The sequence below is a fragment of the Cupressus sempervirens genome, chromosome 2 (genome assembly GCF_028749045.1).
Source record: "Cupressus sempervirens isolate cs-2001-9-10 chromosome 2, ASM2874904v1, whole genome shotgun sequence".
NCBI classification, from domain to species: domain Eukaryota; kingdom Viridiplantae; phylum Streptophyta; class Pinopsida; order Cupressales; family Cupressaceae; genus Cupressus; species Cupressus sempervirens.
The window spans coordinates 237,447,235-237,470,259 of NC_143119.1; the positions used below are offsets into that span (position 1 = coordinate 237,447,235).

At 38.0% G+C, this 23,025-nt stretch overlaps 1 protein-coding gene across 4 annotated transcripts in view; it reads right to left on the reverse strand.

The window, feature by feature from the left end:
- Positions 1 to 23,025, reverse strand: part of LOC149571915 (putative LRR receptor-like serine/threonine-protein kinase At1g53440) — a 262,162-nt gene that overhangs the window by 206,987 nt on the left and 32,150 nt on the right. For all 4 annotated transcript variants that reach the window (XR_016359885.1, XM_089813318.1, XM_089813317.1 and 1 more), the window contains 5 exons: positions 14,134 to 14,205; positions 13,957 to 14,028; positions 13,760 to 13,831; positions 13,451 to 13,522; positions 13,243 to 13,314 (listed from right to left, as the gene is read on the reverse strand). Coding sequence is in view for 3 of the 4 variants with exons in the window: in XM_089813318.1 (XP_089669444.1) it covers positions 13,243 to 13,314; positions 13,451 to 13,522; positions 13,760 to 13,831; positions 13,957 to 14,028; positions 14,134 to 14,205 (360 nt within the window). In the remaining variant the exon portion in view is untranslated. The remainder of the gene's footprint in view (positions 1 to 13,242; positions 13,315 to 13,450; positions 13,523 to 13,759; positions 13,832 to 13,956; positions 14,029 to 14,133; positions 14,206 to 23,025) is intronic.

A 23,025-nucleotide genomic window follows, 5' to 3' on the forward strand; every position in this document is an offset into this window, starting at 1 on the left:
TCTTTGCATGACCCTTTAGTTTGGCCTTCGCAAACTTGACCCTATCCGAATCTTCAATATCTTCATATTCAAAGTACTATTCCAATTCATTGATCTAGTCAATTAATTCCTCTGGGTTGAGATTTCCCGAAAATGTGGGAGCATCAAACCTAGGTCTTTTTCCAATACAAGAAATGGCCGTAAAAAGCTTCGCCTCCTCTGGGTTAAGAACTTCCTCTACTGTGGCTTGGTCTGCATTTCCTTCTCTTTCATCTTCACTCTCATCATCTCCTATGACAAGATTCATTCCTCTGTGCATTTGTTCTTGTAATGCTTGCATTTTCCTTTAGAGGGTTCTAAAATCCTCAGGTGTAACACCTTCGACTCTTCCACCACACTCTCTTCGTGGAAGCATTTTCACGCTTCCGTTGAAACTCTAGTGCAAACTACCTCACAATTGGCGATCTCTCTACACGTTCAACCTAAACCACGGTCCTGGTGTGAACTGCCTCACAATCGGCGATCTATCCACACACTCAGGAACCTGGCTTTGATACCACTTGATAAAGGGTGCTCCCCTTAATACCATAAACACATAACAGAAACAAAGACAACAGTAATTGCGAGAATAAAATATGGGCTTCTTATTATCACCACAAATGTGGAATTACAGAATTTGAAATTACAATATGCTAACCCACGTGGGTGCCTTCATTACAGTAATCTGCAAGACAAAGTTGTGAACTATCACACAAAGCTATCCTGGACAATGTTCGGGCCTTTCTTAAATAGGCAATTTTATGTTGCTTGAGAAGGTTCTAGATACTCAAACTTAAAACCTAGGGCTGACAAAACCTAACAATTCATATAGAGTTGGCCAAATACACTTTTGACATTTATTTTAAAAGTTTCAAGTAGCCCAACTTCGGAAGACCATAACTCTCGAACCGTCACTCTGATTGGCTATTATAACCACTTTTCAAAAACCTCAGCTCCTAGTCTATAGACTTAAAACAATACAAGTGCCCATTTGTCAAGTTTTCAGGCCTCATCTGAGGCCTCTAAGGCCTTCAAAACTGAGCCTGAAGTTTTTATACCAAAATTACACACCGAAAATCTATAATAACTTTACAAATATATATAATCTGGCCATGAAACTCCATCGACAAATTGATATAACCAAAATGAACCTTCAGCACTGAAATTATAACATTCTAAGCTCATATGACCGACTTACTAAGTAGCAAGCCTCCACAGACGACTCTGCATTAAGACAACCCTTGTTGAAATAACTGAAAGAAAACATTTTTGGGTGATGCAAGATTGCTCTTACACCCATGATGCCCCTGCATTAGACCACTAGGCACAACTCATGTTCTATGTGGACTGCTATGTACTGTTGCACCTAGTGAATAAACCAATCATATAGGGAATGGTTAGAAGGTGGTTATTGTTGTTACAAGAATTTACCTTTATGATCATTGTGCGGCTAGGGAAGAGCCATATGATCGCAAATCAGCTCTCTCATATTAAGTTTAGAGAGATGCCCAAGGGAGTTAATAATGACTTTCTTGATGCCCACTTATTCCACATTGAAGTTTGCTGAAATGGCACAGAAGCATTGGAGAGTACTTGTCCACCCCGAAGTTTCCAAGGCACATGTTACCCGACAAGGGACAAAAGTTGGTACTCGAATGTTCTAGTTGATCAATAGGTTGTTATACAAAATGGAGCCCAACCAAGTACTAAGGAGATGTGTCATGAAGGAGGAAGTACAAACTATTTTGAGAGAGGCGCATGAAGGGCCAAGAAGAGGACATATGGGACTGGATACAACAGCACTAAAGGTGCAACTTGAGTTGTAGTGGCCTACTCCGTACAACGGCGCCAGGGAGTGGGTCATAAGTTGTGATAACTATCAAAGAGATGGGAAACCACTAAAGAGGGATTTCATGCCTCTTAGTCCTTCTCACACACAAGAACGTTTTGAATGTTGGGGCTTAGATTTTAGAAGAACCCTAAAGGCAATAGGGCTTGACGATATCAGTATATTGTGGTGGCTATGGAATACTTGACGAAGTGGGTGGAGGCACAGACTTTGCTAGAAAACTTGACATTTACAACAAAGTTCATATATGAAAAAATTATTACAGTGTATGGTATCCCCATCCAATTGACAAGTAGCAAAGGAGGTCTTCGTGAACCATGTCATCCAGTTGTTCACAAGGGCATCCAGGATTTTCACTCCTTGTCAAGTCCATACTACCCCTGAGCTAATGGCTAAGCAAAAGCTACAAATAAGATATTGGCGTTGATGATATACAAATCATGTAGAGTAGAGAAAGAAAGTTGGGAAGAGAAATTACCGTTGGTACTCTAGGCCTTTCGCACAACAAAGTGACAATTGGACAAACATTGTTTCAGTTGATGTATGGGAACGAAGTCATTGTCCCTACCAAGTTCATCATTCTAAGTTTGAGGATAGCTATTGAAAACAGATTAGGTGATATGGAGAGCCTTTGGGAAAGATTACATAACTTAAACAAACTAGATGAGCATTAGATGATCTAGTATGCTACAAATGTAGTACAGAAGAGGCGTAAGGCATGGCATGACAAACACCTTAGATGGGTTTGGTTCACTACATGGTGTTGAAGTACAACGAGAGAAATGAGATCAAATCCAAAAAGTTCAAAGGTGGCTTGGTCTATACAAGGTCCTAGATGTTGGCGAAAATGGAGCTATCAAGTCTAGATGGAGAGGAGTCCCCAAAGTGGGGATCTAAGATGAAGCTTTACCATAAAAGATGAAGGCACCAAGGAGGGTGACCCGAGCTGAAAGGTGCTGCAAAATGAAGTAAATTTAGTAAAAACAAAAATAGAGAGGACTGACCAACATATGTACCATTGGTCAATGTCACCCTACGATGTTAGCTAGGAAGCAGGCCCCTAAGCGTATGCCAGACGACATGTCGTGCACTACCAATGGAGAAGCCACCATATGGAAGACGCAAGGTCATTGTCGTAGACACCACAACACATAGAGCAATAAGCCACTCATATGGTAAGCATAGCAAATGCCAGGGGAACCAAACAAAAGCACCGTACACGGCAAATTCTCGAGCATATGTCACCAAAATAGAAGTCATGGGGAGGCCATCGAAACGTGAAAGAAAAAGAAGAAAAAATTTTTAAAAATATGCACAAAGCCATATACTAACCGGATGGTAACTCTTCACCAAGCCAAAACCACACAAAGAAGGACGACAAAGGAAGCTCGAAAGAAAGGGCCATATAGTTGAAAAACAATCATGAGAAGAGATCAAAATGCCTCTGCAGTTGCACAACAAAAATTAAATGCCTAAGGCAGTACGATGCATAGGGGAGAAATAAGAGGACCTTGCAAGCATACAACACACAAAAGATAAAGACAGCCAAACACTTAATAGAACACATCCGAGAGTCAAGGGTCACGATAGGAGAACCTTCAAACCACAATATAGTAAAGTGTGACAATCACTAACAATTTTAGGCAGGTGAACAAGACAGGAGTTTAGAAGGATCAGTGCTGCAAGGAAATGGTGGTGAATGAAAGGAGAAAAATATACGGCTGGGGCGACAAATAGAGAAGTTGCGAACATCACAAGTGTCCTCTTCGTTACATGTACAACACAAAATCACCTAAAGGAAAAGGAAAGTCCGTACGGAGGTAGGGTGAGCATAGAAGGCAAACACCACTTGAGTAGCCCTAGCCGTTTTCATATTTTTGAATTTGCACTAAATGACACCAAATGAGACAATTATCAATGCAAGCAAAGGAAAGAAAAAGCTTGGAAGACACAAGTGCAGTCACAATCCAGTAGTTCAAATATGGATAAAAATAAGAGGGTTTTTCCATCCAGCGTGAAGGTTGCAGGCAAAGTGAATGCAACCACAAGCACCAAGAAGAAGCTGAGACCTAAGGTGCAGATGGCTGCCCAAAATGATGTCATTTTATCACAGATAATCGTGTTCAAAGGGTTGAATGGCCTAGAGTGACAAAAATGGCGGCAGGATACTCTCCACACAGATTTGGTGAAGCAGAGTTCGAGGAAAGTGGAAGTTCAGTGGGTCAACCAAATGTTGGTATTTTGCATCTGAGACTATGAGGGTCCTTTGCGAGTGATGATCGAGACGTTCGAGAGATTCTCACACTCAAGCATGTTTGAGTACTTGGAGTATTATTTGAAGGTTTCCTTCACAACCACAAAATTTACAAGAGTATTTGACATACCTAGCAAAAATGGCAAAAAGATTGATTTGAAGGTGAAGAAGATGACAAGGGATGAGAAAGAATATTAGAACAAAATGGTGATATTGACTGTCACAGCTACAGAGATGGACGTAGTTGCAAAATATTCTAAGGGGCAAGGGATAAAGAAGTCCTTCATTGCAAAAGGCTCATGGAGATGCATTATGGAAGTTGTGAAGAGTCAACTAAAAAGGTCTAATCATGAGTCCGACATAGCTCTTCCACAAATTCACTTGATGAATGATCTCATGAACGACCAAGTATATGACTGGGCATCACTCTTGACAGAGTGCATGTTCAATTTTATGACCTTATAGCATAGGACGTTTTACATGCCTCACTATGCCATTGGTTTGTTCCTAGAGGTGATGCAAGCCAAAATTCCACATGGAGAGCTTGGCACCTTGGCACCTAGTGGGCAGCCCATATTGTATTGGAGGCATTTGGCTTTAGGGACTACACTAGTAGGACAAAAGAGGAGACATCAAGGAGTTTCGGAGTCTAAGTCTGAGGATGTAGACAATGGCAGAGATGCTACATTAGAGACTCTTGACACCTTTACCAACTACTTGTAGATAACTAAGGGCGATAATTAGGTGGTAGAGGGTAAGGTTGTAGATTCTGCAGACGTTGGGATAACAGCTACTACACCAATCCTATTCGCTTTGCCCCTTCTATCGGAGACAACACATTTGACTTCACTAGCGACAGTTGGTTTTGCGACCATGATGTCCATTCCTACATTTGGCTAGATAAGGACACCCATGATTATGGCACCAATAGTAGTGCAAGGAGCTGCACCACCTTCAGTGGAGTTGACCGAGGACCCTCTAGCTACAAAGGAGGTAGTGGAGACTAGAGTGGAGACCATGACCTTTGAGTTGCCTGGTGGAGCAGTGTTTGGTGAAGAGTTGCAATGTGAAGATGCCTACGGGAGAGGCGACAGAGCTACAGACGAAGATGGAGGTAGTAGGGGTGAAGAAGGAGAAAGTAAAGCCAATAGGTGAGCCACATGGAGAGATAGAGGTATTGAGAAGTGGTTCTATGCTAGCGACTGAGATAGCAGTAGTAAATTCTTGTCTTAATGAGTATATGACATTGATGGCACTAGTTGAGACCACTGTTACATCACTGTTGCAGGACTTTCAAACCAATTAACAACTTTGCAACTTATAACCATAAGCATCCACATATAACAATTAGGAAAGGAAAGCATAGAACAATAAAGAACTCATAACAGCATGATTTGTTTTCAAGGAAACCTTGGCCAAGGGAAGCCTCGATGGGGTTGGTACCCACAACTGTGCACTAATCTGAAAATTCTCATGAAAGAGGTTTGACCATGTTAGGAATCATTACATAGCATTTAGTACATGAGTCCTTGTTAGAGGTCTCAACCCTGTTAGGAGTTATTTTACAAAAAGAAAAGCACACTTGCTTAATCAAGAACTCACTGTCCAGTTACAATGAAAGTATTATAATATCAAAAGATTATACTTGTTAGTGTAAATAATTAATTATTATTACACTTAAGTTTACTTAGGTTAAATGCATTATTTTATTATTTATCATATAGACACCTAGGAGTATGCGTACTCATATGAGTTGTCTTGTTGACAACACAGGAGTTAGCAACTCATTTTAGCACATGGTGTCTACAACACAGGAGTTTGCATATTCAACTGAGTTGTCATGTAGACAACATAGTTGTTCGCACTCTAATTAAGCACGTAGTGTCTACAACATCTTTTTATGTGATACCCTATGTAAGCTTATCCTCTCATCATCGCACAAAATTTTTGGACTCAATGGAGGATAATCCACTCTTGGTGGACATGTGCTTAGTTGTGAGGCTTATCATTTTGCTAACTCCTAATCATTCTAGAGGCCTTTATTTATAGGCACTTCTAGTGTATGTGTACATTGATTCATTCTAATATTGTTATTATGATCATACATCATTTGGTCCATATTGTGCTTTGTTCTTGAGCTTATTGATCTTATTGTCATTTTTCCTTAAGGCAAATTCTTACATGGTATTAGAGCCATAGGAGCGTCATTTCATAGCCATTGAAGACCATTTTTGCTTCACCTCTTGGAGGACTTCGATTCAAATCTGGAGTATCTGCAGCTACTAAGAGCACCTAGAGCCAAAGTGGACCTCACCATTGCATCCGGATCATCGATTCGCTGAATTTTGACCATAAATTTGCCTACTCTATAGAGGCTATAGTAAAAATTGAGGCAAATTTTTTTTGTAAATCAACACTTGAAGGCCCAATTTGTAGAATTGGTATGATCTTTTAAATCTGTGAATTTAATTTTCAGATCTATTTTTTTATTTCCGTCTTTGCAATTTTCGGAATTTCTCTGCAATTTTCGGATTTGAATTTGCAAATTTTTTTGGCCTATTAGGCCTATAGAGGAGCATTTTTTTGCAGGTTAACTAGGTGGTCAAACCCCGACATCTGTGGAATATTCCATAACATCGGCATATTCCTCAACATAACCAACGGAATATTCCTCCAAACCGGATCAGACCTCATACCTGCGAAGATAGCAGTTTTCACAAAAAACCGGCGGAATAACCCACAGTGGCTTCTATGCCAACTTGAACTACGTGGCTTTTTCTTTTATACACCTTAGCTATCAAAGGTGGGGTGCATGTGGGATTAATCCCACACCATCCGCCGGTATTTCGTCCCTCGCCGGCAACAAATGCCAGCCCCTTCACCCATCGCTGATCATCTATCGGCCACCATCCGCTTCCCTCTAGCAAAAGAAACCTTTGACGTCATTCTTTCCTCCCACCGACAGTCATACCAACGCCAACTGCCATCAACCTCCACGTCCACAGCAACCACCACTGCTCCCTCCACGTTAGTAGTGACTTGGCACCATATCAACGTCATACACGCCAACACCTTACACGCCAGCACCACGTCATAGCCGTCATCATCCATACTACCACATAAGCCATGGGCCTAATTTTTTCACTGATGTCATCATTTCCTGAGCTTAAAATTGATGATCGTTTGACCGTCACCAGCAAGCCAAATTACACTTCTACGAAGGTCATTTGGACGTCAATTTTAACACTGTGTTTTGCTGAGCAAACCCCTCACCATATGCAGTTTTGATTTGACAGTCCAACTATGGGAGGCCATATCTCAGTCATCTAGACTCCAAATCAGGTGCAATTTTTTTTATTTTGGCTAGAATTTCCTCAACTTTTCAGTGGTGCTATTTTTTTTGGTTTTGGTGTACGAATTTGTCAGAAAATTCAGTTTTTGGTGACTATACCTGTCCAATCCTGCATTTTGCAACTTCAAATGCTCCATACGGGCTCATCTGGACACATTTTCACGTTCTGTTTTTTTTAAAGTGAATAATTTTTTGTCTACTTTCCAGATTTGCAATCAAATTATAGGCTTGTGTGGACAGAAATACCACTTTCAAAAATAGGTCCTTTTTTGCATTGTATTGCTTTGATGAAACTTCAAAATTGTTGTACATTTGAGCTATAGTGCTTTGTACTATATTTGAACTCCAAGAGGAGGTTGTAAACAGAAAAATGAGAAGTACACTTAGGCCCAAATTGGCAAGTGGCTATTGTAAACGCACTAAGTATAACGTGCCAAAATCATTCATTTTGGGGGAGTTTTTTGATTGAGTGAAAAGGGGAGGTGTCTCTTGGTGTTGTGTTCCTCTTTTCTTGTTGTTATCTTTCTTTTCTTGCATCATGGGAAACCTTAAGGTTCCAAAATTAACACCGCATAACTATGCCACATGGTAAGTTAAAAAATAGTGTGAATTGATGAATGAAGAAGCTTCTCAATATGCAGATGGCTCTTTTCCTAAACCAACAAGTGATCAAGTATCTCAAAGTGAAATTTGTGCTTAGGAAACAATAGATAGGAAAGCCCTAGGGCTCATTAGGTTAGAGATTGATGACAAGATCTTTTATCAGATCATAAAATATGATACCTCCAAGGAAACTTGGGATGCCCTTAAAAACCTATATGGAAAAGTGACTGAGGAGGATGTCTACAAGATTGAAGATGAGCTTATCTCCCTAGATCCTAAGAGCTTTGATTCTATCTAGGATTTTATCAATAAGGTGAATGAGTTGAGAACAAAATTTAATGATTGTGGTAGTCCCATTGAAGATGACAGGTTGATTTATCTAATTCACAATAAGCTGCCATCAGAATACTCCACATTTGTCTCTTCTTTCAACACCACAAAGACTACCTTAGGGGCTTCCTATAAGAAAATCACTTTTGATGACTATGCTCAGTTGTTAGAGGATGAACAAGCTAAGTTGATAACAATGGGGATTCTCAAGTCTTAAAAGTCTAAGGCATTGGTGGCTAACAATGAAAGTTCTAAAAATTCAATTGGTGAAAGTTCAAACAAAGAAAAGGGCAAAAAGAAGAAGTGGAAAGATAACAAACAAGGGGATATAGAAAAGTCAACACCTAATTCAAATCAACAACAAGGAAAGTCTTCTTCTAATAGCAACAAAAAGGGGGACACTAATCAAGAAAAGAAGTGTGCCTATTGCAAAAGAACTAGTCATGACGAACATCAGGGTTATCACAAGTAGATTGATGAGTTGAAAAACATCATGAAGAAGCACAATGTTCCATTGCCTAATGCTTATAAGGAGAAAGGGTCTTCATCTTCAGATTCTAAAAGCAAAGGACAAGCTTTCCTCACAAACACTGTTAGTCAGGGAGACTAGATTATTGACTCAGGCGCCACACATCATATGGGTGCTTCAAAGAGAGATTTTTCTTCATTGACACCTTCAGAGGTACCTCACATCTTTATAAGGGATGATACTAAAGTGTAAGTTGAAGGAAAAGGTGAAGTTGAGGTGGAAAGAGGAGCATTCAAGGATTTTTTCTATGTTCCTAACCTTACCTCCAACCTTCTTTCAGTCTACCAAATCACTCACTATGGAGATGGAAACAAGGTTGACTTTCTTCCAGATTAAGTGGTAGTGAAAAGCATCAAAGATGACTCAATGGTTGCAATAGGTGAAGCTAATCACGATTCAAGACTTTACACTTTCTCTTCCCTTGTGCCTAAATCTAATGTACAAACCTTGTTAATGCATTCAAATAGAGAAAGCAAACTGTGGCATGAGAGATTTGGACATCTCAACTACAGGTATCTTCAATAGCTTAGCAGCAAGAACATGGTTCATGGTCTACCTCAAGTCTAGTTTTCAGATGGTGTTTGTTCAAGTTGCACACTTGGGAAGCATCCAGAAAAAATGTTTGACAAGGGGAAGTCTTGGAGAGCACAATGTGTTCTTAAACTAGTTCATAGTGATGTGGCGGGCCCATTTCCAATGCCATCATTTGGAAAGTCTTGCTATGCACTCACCTTCATTGATGACTACTCTCGCTATACTTGGGTATTCTTCATGGCTCATAAGAGTGAAGTGTTTGAACGATTTCTCAGCTTCAAGGCTCAAGTAGAAAAGTAGTCAAAGAAAGCAATCAAGGTTCTTCGAATAGATAATGGAGGGGAGTATGTGAACTCAAGACTTATAGACTTTTGTACTCAAGAGTAAATTGACCTTCAGCATTCAATACCATACATGCCATAGCAGAATGGTGTTGTCAAAAGGAAGAACAGAACCCTCAAGGAGATGACCACTTGCATGCTACTACATAAGTCTCTTGATCAAGTCTTTTGGGCTGAAGCAATGAATTGTGCTAACTACATCCAGAATAGAAATCCTCATAAAGCTTTGGCCCAATTTGTTGGCAAAGTAAAAAGCAGAACACTATAGCCCTTTCATCGACTGAGGCTGAGTATTGAGGAGCTGTGAATGCAGCTACAGAGGCTATTTGGTTATAGCAGATTTTGAAGGAGTTTGGTTTTGACACACCTAGACCCATTGTCATACATTGTGATAATCAGAGTGCTATTGAAATCTCAAAACATCCAGTCCAACATCAACGGATAAAACACATTGAGGTTCATATGCACTACATCAGAGAGTTGATTCATGAGCATGTCATTGCATTGCAGTATTGTCCTACAGAGCAGCAGATTGTCAACATCTTCACCAACCCTTCACTGAGGTCAAGTATCTTCATTTGCGAGATCTCTTGGGGGTGTGGGATTTTTCACCAGGGGGGTCACATGACTCTTCTCTTCTTTATTGTTCTTATATCTCTTTTTGGGGGAGGGTTTTTCCCATGAGGTTTTCTCTCTTTCTCCGTTTTCAAAGAGATTGCATTGCATTGCATAGCTTTGTATGTAGAGCATTGCATTTCTACATGGGTACCTAACATGGCCTAGTAGCCAAGACCCATCATAGCTTTTGTGAGCTTAAGTGCATTCCCCTAAGTTGCACTTAAGGGGGGGTGTTAGTGTAAATAATTAATTATTATTACACTTTACTTAAGTTTACTTAGGTTAAATGCATTATTTTATTATTTATCATATAGACACCTAGGAGTATGCGTACTCATATGAGTTGTCTTGTTGACAACACAGGAGTTTGCATATTCAACTAAGTTATCATGTAGACAACATAGTTGTTCGCACTCTAATTAAGCACATGGTGTTTACAACATCTTTTTATGTGATACACCTATGTCAGCTTATCCTCTCATCATCGCACAAACTTTTGTACTCAATGGAGGATAATCCACTCTTGGTGGACATGTGCTTAGTTGTGAGGCTTATCATTTTGCTAACTCCTAGTCATTCTAAAGGCCTTTATATACAAGCACTTCTAGTGTACATGTACATTGATTCATTCTCATATTGTTATTATGATCATACATCATTTGGTCCATATTGTGCTTTGTTCTTGAGCTTCTTGATCTTGTTGTCATTTTTCCCTAAGGCAAATTCTTACGATACTAACATCACAATGCCTGATTAGTCTACAATGAAGCTCACATCTGATTAGTTCCAGCATCAAGGATCGAACATATTAAAAATTACGTCATCATAGCATGATAGTCCATGCTCCCATGTCAAACAAACTTTTCATTTATACGCTTCAAGATTTTTATTCAGACGGCTAGCAAAAACCTTTCAGAAAATGTGTAGCACAAACTTCAATACGCAATATAACATTGTGCTATCCAAGGGTTAACATCTAGGATATCCTCCCTACAATGCCAAGAAATTGAATTGATCTAACAATTCAATTTGCTAGGTTGCTAGATCACCAAAACTATCCTGGATAACTACTATACTCTACCAGTTTCATTTCACTCAACCAAAACATATGTAAATCAACATATTATCACAGGTGACCATACCTAAAGCATGTATACACTTTTATTATGCATATCCAAAATTGTAGCCATGTCTAATACATATCTTGTGCTTGCTGATCAAAATTATTCGTCTTTTCCTAGTTTCCTGCTCTGTACAAAGGCATATTTCATGATTAACCTCCAACAAAACTAATTGACTGACCAAGCGATCTTACCAACAAACAATGTTGCCATCAATGAAAACATCTATGCCTTCATCCAATGATCACTTGCTAAAAGAATCCTAAGATAGAAGATGATGAGGAAGTTGTTGAAGATCTTGAAAATGTGGAAGTTTAGATCCTTGTTGAAGAAGATTGTTTAGAGTTACTGCACAAATGGGTAAGAGTCATAGAATGGATGTTTCTAACCTTTATGGTTCTTTACATCCTAAAGATTGATAGATTAGATTAATGATCTAGAAGATTACTTTGAGCATGAACATGTTAAGGATCCACAAAGGGTTAGGTTAGCACAAACTAACTTGAAAGGTCATGCTGCCTTATGGTGGAAAGAGTTACCGAAAGATAGAGAGGATAATGGTGAACCTAAGATCACTAGATGGGGAGTTACGGTTTCTAGACTTAAGGCCAAGTTCATACAAGAGAATTACGAATTGGAATTGTTCAAGAAGCTGCAGAATTGGAAACAAAGAGATTTAAGTGTAAAAGAGTACAGTGAAGAGTTCGACAAGATGACAATCAGATCTGGACACTGGGAGTCATCTAAAGAGAACGTAGCTAGGCATATTAATAGTTTGAGACTTAACATTCAAGATGAGTTAAGTATGTTAAGGATTAATGCAATTGAAGATGCTTATCAGTATGCCCTCAAGGAAAAAGATAAGCTAAAAAGGAAACAAAGTAACCCTAGGGGAAGGGATAAGCAAGTTGTTGATAAAAGCAAAGAGGGGTTAGTGTTTGAAGAAGAACTTGATTAGCAGATTCTTAGGAGAGGAGATGGCAACAGAGAGTTCAAAGGTACTTGATTCAAGTGTGTGAATGTTGGACATAGAGCTTTCCAATGTTCGGAGGGTTCTCGCATAGGCATGGGCAAACAAATTCTAGCAGCACATGAGGAACAAGATGAAGATGAAACTGTTGAAGGTATGGCTGCACCTAAGATGTAAGAATCTCTGATGTTTCAGAGAGTTATGATAAGCAAGAAGGAATTTAAGCATGTCCAAAGAAGATAATTGTTCTGAAATATTTGCAAATCAAGAAGCAAATGTTGTAAGGTGAAAATGGAGGGCGGTAATATTGATAACCTTGTATTAGAGGAGATGGCACAAAAGCTGGGATTGAGGAGACTTAAACACCCATTGTTCATACAGGATAAATTGGCTTCAAGATGATTATATAGTAGAATTTAAAGAACAGTGTTGGTTAAGGTCAACACTAGACCTTACAGGGATGAGGTGTTATGTGATGTGGTTAACATGAGGTTTTGTCATGCTTTGTTAGGGAGACCTTGGTAATATGATGTAGGAGCTTTTCATGATTGTGGAAGGAATGTAGTTACAATGTATTCTCTACATTGTATATGCTCCTATATCATTCTTTTCATGTTATTAATTTTGAACAATCAAGGATCTATAGTTACACAATTTCAACATTATATATTCTAACTAAAAATAATTTATATCAATGTAAAATAATGTAATGTAATAACTCACAATATCTTTGGTTTGATGGAATCTCCAAGATACATGGGAATTTCTCCATAAATTAAGGCGTTTCTTAGCACTCTGCAAAGAAAAAGCTTAACCACAAGCGTATAAAAGATAATGTTTGCACTTATGTTAAAACATTTGAACTTAAAATGTTTTGTGTAGATTTGATTATGCATTTAAAGATGTATTAAATCTGTATTAACACACTTACATTGTTCTTAGTTTTGTTAAATTCTGCATAAATGACATATTCGATCCATCTCCAACCAAATAAGATATTCTTCTGCATATATATACATAAGTATATAAGACCAATCAATATCAACTACATTAAGTACGTATATTTGCATAACTATACCACCTAACAATTAATTAAACACATTGGAATGTTATGTAGTTGAAGCAACACTACTAAAATTAAAGGAATGAACAATGCTTTGAATTATTGCATTTCAAGCACTAAATGCAAAAAATGATAAATGAAGAAACGAAATATGATGATGGAGAAAACAATACTTACAAGTCTTCTAGTTGAATCAAATTCGAAAAGGTTGATGGAATTGGACCTTCTAAAGAAGTAGCTTCAAGTTCCCTATAATGAATAGTAAAAGTTTACTTTATTTATATATTTTTAAATTTGTATATTATAGCAAAGGTGTCATGGATTCTTAAAAAAAAAAAGAATCAATTTTCAACCCATAATATAAAGATTCTCACAAGATTGTAAGGTTTGTCCACTTCCCAATGAAATCTGGTATTTTACCACTGAAGTTGTTACTACTTGCTACACTGCAAAACAAGAAAAACAAATTAAATGGCATGTTTATTTGGTGATATTTTTCAAACTAGAAAATTTAAATATGGAGTATGGAATTGAAAAGAATACAAACTTACAAATGTTCCAATCCATGAAAGTGTTCATATATTTGAGGTAGCTTCCCATGTAAATGATTACTTTGAATATACCTATGAATATCAAAAAAAAGTTTGGAATGTATCACTGTTTTGAATAATTATAAAAGAATAATTATGCATGATACAACTCAATTAAAAGTTTATACTAAACATAATAAAACCAAAAAGAACATATTACTTTGGAGATGGTTCATCTCCAAAATTTCGCACCAGCGTAGGGAACCAAAATATGGAACTCAAATACTCTTGTCAACTTTGCGAAGCTTGTTGATATTGGCATCAAAATCCTAGAACAAATGCAATTATTGGGAGAATAATTGCAAAGTGCAAACTAGGGCTGAAATTAGAATATGGATTTAATCCAAGTGGGGCATTAATTAAACAAAGGTTTTCTTTCTCCCTAAGCACTTATTCATGGTTAATCTCCACAACAAAAATGTCAGGGAAAGTTTTCTATAGGAAGACCCTTGGATGTTTAAAGATCTATTTGTCTTCATCCCTAAATGGACGGCTAATTTTAACCCTAGAAATATAGATCCTGTTGATGATCCCATTTGGCTTGGATTGTATAATCTTCCTCTAGAGTATTGATTTGTTAATGTCCTTGGAAAGATTGGAAGTTCAATTGGGCAAACCCCTGATGTAGATTTGAGAGGTGACGATTCCTTTCTCTTTGCCCACATAAAAATCATCGTTATCCAACAAGTCCCGAAGGAGCTTCACCTTTCGATCGGGGTCAAATCATGGAGACAACTGGTTGAAATTGAACAAAGAACAATTTTTTGCCTCCATTGCAGAAGCCACAAATACAATGCCCCCTCATTTCCAAAACCTCGAGCTCAATGGTGGATATTGAAAATGAATCAGACATGCTACGATGAAGGGATTGAAAGCATCACAGTCGATCCCACTAGGGACAGAGGGATGGTGGGTATTATGGCCACTACCACTCAGGAAAGAGGGATGGTGGGTATTATGGCCACTACCACTCAGGAAAGAGGGAATTTGGGCAATGATGCCAATACCATTGAGGAAGGAGAAGCACCTCCCCTTCTGATTGTTGAACCAGCAAATACCATGATCATTTACAACACCTTGGATGACACTGACTCTCCTCTCTCAAGTGATGTGGAGTATTTAAAACAAGACTTCGATGAATTAGACATCATCGAACCAAGGACAATATCACAATCTGTTACTGACGTTTAATTCACCCCCTACTAGAAAGAAAATTGGGCGTAAATCTAACAGGCAAAAGCGACAGGAAGATGCTAAGGCGTTGGATCAGACTTTAATTAGAACTTGCCTAACTCGTTCCAAGGGAGCAGCCTCCCTTGGAGGGAATTCTTGATTTCAGTATTGAGCATAAGGGGTTTAATTGCCCCTAACCAAATACGCTTGATCAAGCATCTAATTGAACAGAGATTGGACGACTTTCAGAATCCAATTTAGCATTGACTGATATTGGCACCTTCTGTATGCAATGTCGTGGAATTTCCAAGATTGGCTTTGATTGAATCCTTTCGTGGGTGCTTCCATAATCTTTATTATTCTTCTCTAAGGGCAATCATGATCTCTCGCACCCCATACTTTTTGGTTCAAACAATGAACATTGTGTTAATTAGGCTGTTTGAATTGATCATCTCAATCCCATTCTGACTTTCATTCACAAATTTATGCTTTCGATCCTAATTACTTGCTTCAGTGCTTTGTGATGTTTCTTTGTCTCCACTTTGCCCCATGCTTTTCTTGTCCAAGGTGGTGTTTGTCTGTGCATAATATTTGTTCTACATCACGCGATAACTAGGTTGGTTTTGTGTTTACATTTGTCTTGATCTAGCTGGTCCCTTCATTCCAAGATGATTCCAGGGAGTCTCTTGGTGACTTTTTCATATTTTCTCTTGCTATGTTTGTGTTGTTGTGTGCCTTTTCTCGAACTATGTGGCACATCTCATGTAATTTTTGCATAATAATGAAATGGGCGCTACCCCCATGGTAGTAACTCATCGACAAACCCAAAATAAACATAAACATTTATTTACTTGATAGTCCCATTTATTTCACAAAGAAGTGTTGCTCTACTTTTAGCTTAAGTCTCTTGTTTATACCATAGAAGCATTAATTGTTTGGGGAAAAAATTGGTAAACCAAATGAGTAGGAATTTTTGAAAAAAAATCTAGAGAATTTTGGATCTACAAAAAAACGTAAAGATTGACAAAAAATAGGCAACTTTTACTTTTTTATATATTAAAAGGCATTTCCGCATCATAAATATATTGAGAGCAAATAAAAATACAAAGACCAACCAATAAATTGTAAAAAGTAGATTTTTATTAGTTACACTCATATCACTAATTACATCATAGATAACATATTAGTTAGAATTTGCACAAAATAACTAGACGGAGATTGAAGTTAAAATGTCAATTACAATATGGTTTGTGAATTTGTACAAAGTCAACCTATAAACTAAGTACAAAGTTCCAAAAATTCAAATGTAGCCAATGACATACTAGGGGGTAAGAAACCCTGATGATACTTCTCCTTGGAAAGCCCCCGACCTAAGTCCTTCAAAAACACTACTCAAAAACCTGGTCATTCCAATGACTTCCAAAACTTCAAGCTGAATAACATATCCATCAACATCAACATCATCACTTTGAAGCATAGTAATCCACATAGACTCTTGATCCATCTCATGAAAGTCAATTGGGGAGTCATCCTCAATAATTCCTATTTTTCTCCATGTAGATGTTAGTCTTTTCTTACGAGTGAAAAACACAATGAATACAACTTCAATTGAGTGCAAGTTATTAAAACCCCTAACTTGAGATTTCTTCAGCTTGACACAAAGGTTGCAGTGAACAAACATCAAGTCATTCTCCCTCTTCAATGGAGTTATGTGCCATCAACTCAATCTCATATCAACATCCAGAGTCTATGTATTTGTTCATTTCTTCATCTTGAATGACTTTCTTACAAAATGCATAAAGTTCTTCCTTGAATTCGACCTTATGCAATCTCTCATCATCCTGTTGCTTCTTGATTCGTCCTAGAAGCATTTTAGATAGATTAATAATAGTCCATAGAATCAAACTATCTTGAAGAGAGCCATACAAACAAATGCTAAAACATGCATGATTCACTGCATCCAATATTATTAACTACATAGAATTCATGATAAATAATCAAAGATATAATCATAAAATACTTATCTCTTTATTGCCTAGATTTCCTCACAATCCACCAATAGCTCTTATGCATGTTGATACTAAGTGATTAGATTACTGAGAGGGGAGGTGAATCAGTAATTAGCCAAACAAACTATTTTTTCAACCTCTTTAACTTCTAACTAATAGGCAGCTTAAATACAACAAATAAAAGCATCCATCACATGAAATTATCCACACATTCAACACAGATATTTCTGTTATGCAGAAACCCAACTTGGATCAGAACCACGGTGGGATTAGTACCCACAAATAATTTGTAGACTTCTGAAGTACACCCTATTAGGAGTTACAAAGACACTATTAGGTGCCACATTGTTAGGGAATTTACCTCTATCCCTCTTAGAATCTTTACCATGTTAGGAGTAGCCTTATTAAAGGACTTTGAACACTAGCCAAAGTGTCACTTTGTTGATGGATTTACAATAAGGACCTGTTAGGCTCCACCCAGTTAAAGGCTTTCATCTGTTGCAATTGTTACAAAACAATAGAGAGACTGATCTGTGAAACAACACTACCTCTGCTTGATCAGATTCACCTTCCTGGCTGGACTGCACCTTCCACTTCTTCACCTACACAAACTAGACCACAATCAACAAAATCAGACCTGTCCTTCTTTCAGCTCTTTATACTAGTTTGCCTCTTCCACCGACTTAGCCAAACCCTAAACATATTACCGTTGGGAAATTCAAATATCCCAATCAGATCCAACTGCCATAAGACAATGTCGAACGTTACAAAACACTTTCCACAACTACACCAATTAATTCCAAGAATTATGTGCCAAAGGTCAAACAAAATTTGACTTGTCATGAGCTTCCTCTAGAATCTTCTACACATACCGATCTCGATCATCGTAATGCCAGATCATCACCTCGACTCATCTAGATTCAACACAATCTTAGCACCTACCACTGATGAGTAGTTAATCGATTGTCACTCAAGAACTCATTCTTCTTTAATTTGTCTGTCACAACTTCACCTGTCTGTTACAGCATCACCGGTTACCTATCCAATCTGAAACTGTTTCACATGTCACCTTCCATCTTGCAGATGCTTTACCTGTAATGCTCATGAGTTGCTATCATAACTATATTGGTTTCAATGTCTCGTGAACATCATCCTACAATCTCTTCGCTCCATTCATCATGGATTTGATAAACCAATCAAATCACGAATCATTGGTCACTAATTGTTCTAGCAGTTGCACCATGGCATCACCGATCATCTTGCTCTTTTCTTCAACAGCGGCAATCAACAAATGCATCTCAAGAGACAGCCCCAATGCTTTCTTGATGATCACACTCACTAATCCTTAACTGCAACAATCAATTCCCCATAATGATTCTCAGAGACATACTAGGAACACTAGGTAAATAGTTGACATCAATGACAACACAATAACTAATATCATGCAATCAAATCATCACTCTTCACATCGTCATCACATCATCAGTTATGCCAACAACACCATCACACAATTGTAGTGCAGGCAAAGAATGAAAGAAAACTAAACACCAGCACATCTCCTATCCTCACAGGTGTGGGTGCCAAACATGTAAGCATAGATGAGCATCTTCCCAATTGATGTCAAAAATGAAAGCTTTGGAAGCTTTGGACATCATGATCTTTTAAATTCCCATCAGCATGCAATTAGTAAGGATTTATCGGTATTCAATAATTCACCAAACAACAAATTCAACACCCATTAGACATCACAATTCTTCTACAACCCAATTGTCCTAATCTGGCTCTTAGACCTACTTTGATACCATATTAATTTTCAAATCAGAATACATAAATAGTCAATGAACAGAAGCTCAAAACAAAAGAACAAAAAGACACATAAGTTCACCATGGGAAAAACCTCCTATTTGAGAGAAAAACCTTGTCACACAAGAAATCGATTCTTTATTGAACACTCAAAATCTGAATAAAAAGTTTAAAATCTTAATCAGATTAATAATCTTTTTCAAAGATTGTTGACTCTCAACAACCATCATAAGTATACTGTCGACGAATGATCTTCTTAACATCAACAGTACACAGAGCACCTTATTGTATCTTATCAATACCAAATACAAAAAATCAGTACACCCAAAATAATCTCTGAGAATAACTTGTGAACAGATGGCAGCATAGGCACGCTCTGCAAAATATAACCTGATGCTACATAAGCCATCCACGGCAATTACTATTGCATTTAATATTCCTCATGCAATCACTACATAATCGACTAGTTACCCAAACCAATGTATACCTTACACAATTAATAACTGATAGCGCTTGGATTTCCTTCCAGAGTGACATGGATGGTGACAGCAAAGAATAGCGAAAAATTCAACTTCAAATGCATTCAAATCATTTAAGCCAGGAATAATATGCTGAGGCCAGAGAGAAAGATGACGTGGAAGTTGAAGAAGGTTTCTTAGCCAATTCATCGCAGGTAGAATTGATTTCTCCTACAGCTATAAAACATTTACAGTTTTGACTCTTGAGGTTGTGAAAGATCAACTAAATTATTGTTTTGGAGGACAACATTCAAGAGTTCTATTTGTGCTTCATTTGGAGAAATATGTCAAGGGTTTGAAGTTTTCTAAATATTTGTTAATTGAGACACAAGCATTCATCATTGGCTTCCACTTATACTTCATTTCAAGCATCAAATTGCAGCTTCAGTCCAGTGTCTCAACCTAAGTTGTAAGGAAAGGAGTTCTTTGTTAGACGGCTACATACAGAAGCTTATTTGGCATTTAATATTAGTCTGAATCTAGTCCAGCAGTACCACGTGTTGACCCAGTAGTCTAGGTGTTGGAATTTCTTGGATCATTTGTAGCTGTCTAAGAATTCCAGAGTGTTGATAACCATTTCCAGATTTTCACCAAAGTCTTCTATATTATTTTGAGATGTGAACATTGATGTTAGAAAGCATCTTTGATCATGTACTGGACATTTAATAATATTGAAGCCATTGTTTCGCCAGTCATTGTATTTAAATTGCAAACCTATTTATTATCCTTGCCTAGAAACTTCTTCATCTTATTAATTAAAATTGCAATACATTCAAGACCAAGTAAAAACGCAAACATTTGCAAGTTGTTTATTTGGATAAACCAGGGGGTTATTACAGTGGTATCAGAATGGTTTCCTGCCACCCTATTGTATTTGATTTACAAATGCATGGAGCTCACATGATTGACTTTTGAGTAACCAATACTCATAAGTTCAAGTTATGGGCTATTACAATATTGTAGGGAGATCCAAAGAAGAGATCAAACAAGATACTATCCAGACTAGGGAAATGTGTGAACAGGAAGCTCCTTGAGTGTAATGTTCCCGAACGGTTTCGGTAATGTTCCCAAAAGTTTCAGAGATGCTCTCGAAAGGTTTCTGCTCTGATACCACAATAATGTTTCATTCTAGAGTTGCCTTATGAAGTCTATGTTACAAGATTCAAGAATTGGCAGATTAACAGATTTCCGGATGATTCATTGATTAACAGAGGAACAAATGTGTTCCTTATAAAGAATTACAAGGACATTATTTCTAAAAGAAACAACGTAGACTGAAGACGGAATTAGAAACAAAACTAGAGACAGGATAGGAAACATTCCTATCTAGACTAAAGAAAAAAGAGACGGGATAGGAAACATTCCTATCTAGACTGAAAGACGGACTACAGACAAGTAGTTGACTATTATAGAAAGTATAAGTTATTATCTTAATACCCTCCCTTAATGGTCAACGTACGGATGTCGGAACATTCTGAGATAATTGAGACCCTCCTTGGATCTATAGAATGCTGAAACCAAGAAGCTTTGCCAGAAAAGTGCTATGACTCAAAATAGATTACAAAACTTCGTTTTTGTGGAAAAAACGATAAAACCCAGAATCCCACACAACCTTGCGTATTACAGATAACTTGAAATGATTTTTGAGGAGAAAATCAACAAACCCAGAATCTCACGCAACCTTGCGTATTATAGACAACTTGAAATGATTTTTGAGGAGAAAATCAACAAACCCAGAATCTCACACAACCTTGCGTATTACAAACAACTTGAAATGATTTTTGAGGAGAAAATCAATAAACCCATAAAAACAAAAACAGATTTAGAAGGCAAAAAATGCAGCTTCGCCTTGATCAAGACCCGGAGAAGTCGGACTCTGCGTAACACCCAGAACAAGTTGATCGGTGTTTCGATATTCGAAGATTGCGATGATGCGCTGCTTCCAGGTTCCATAATTGCGACCATTGAATTTGGAATTATTCTCGAGCAGAATATTTGTCAAAGAATGACCCAGAAGAGAGCTCGAAAAACCCAAGAAGAATCTGCTGTCGTCTTTTGGATCCGCTGGCTCGAAAATCGAGGCACCCAGAAAAAACGGATGACAACCCAGTTGAGCTCTCGAAAAACCCACCAAGAATTTGCAAACAAAATATTTTTTCGACCCCAAAAATTAGGGTTTCGAAAAAAAATGGCCCTGGCTGAAAAAGGCTTGAAAAAACTTCAGATTTCTTGATAAAAAATGGCAGATTTTTCTTCAAGGATCGATGTGCATGGACGAATGGGGCTAGATTGTGCTGAACAAACACAGGCAGACTCGAGTTCGGGAATTTCTCTAGGCCGAAAACCCTAAGCGGATTTTAGAGAAATTCAACAGAAATAATTTTGAAAAAATTTAAACAAATAATTTCACGAAGAAATTATAAATTTTTTCGAAAAAATTTAAGTAATAGCTCTGATACCATGTTACAAGATTCAAGAATTGGCAGATTAACGGATTTCCGGATGATTCATTGATTAACAGAGGAACAAATGTGTTCCTTATAAAGAATTACAAGGACGTTGTTTCTTAAAGAAACAACGTAGACTGAAGACGGAATTAGAAACAAAACTAGAGACAGGATAGGAAACATTCCTATCTGGACTAAAGAAAAAAGAGACGAGATAGGAAACATTCCTATCTAGACTAAAAGACGGACTACAGACAAGTAGTTGACTATTATAGAAAGTATAAGATATTATCTTAATAGTCTATACTTCAGGTAGTCTTGTTGTGGGCTCCAGGTAGTATCCCTCACTGCTTCGGGTAGCCAGTGCTTCAAGTAGTTCTCCCTCAGTGCTTCGGGTAGCGAATGCTTCAGGTCAGTGCTTTAGATAGTCTCCCTCAGTGCTTTGGCTGGCCAGTGCTTCAGGTAGTTCTTCCTCAGTGCTTCGGGTGGCCAGTGCTTCAATTAATTCTCCCTCAGTGTTTCAAGTGGCCAGTGCTTCAGGTCAGCGCTTCAGGTGGTTCTCCCTCAGTGCTCCGAATGGCCAATGCTTCAGGTAGTTCTTCCTCAGTGCTTCGGGTGGCCAATGCTTCAAGTTAGTGCTTCAGGTAGTTCTCCGTCAGTGCTTCGAGAAGCCATACAGTAGCTACTAGTAGTCGTACCATTGTTTCTTGGAGGTCGTACGGTTGTAAGGGGAGGTCATACGGTTGCTTCTTGGAGGCCGTATGGTAGCCTTTGGAGGCCACACCATAGTAAGGGGTAGATGTACGGTGAATGTAAAGACGGCCATACGATATGTTATGCCACAGGGTATGCAAAATGAGTTACGAACAAGATGCCAGAAATGTATTTTGCCAAACAATTAAT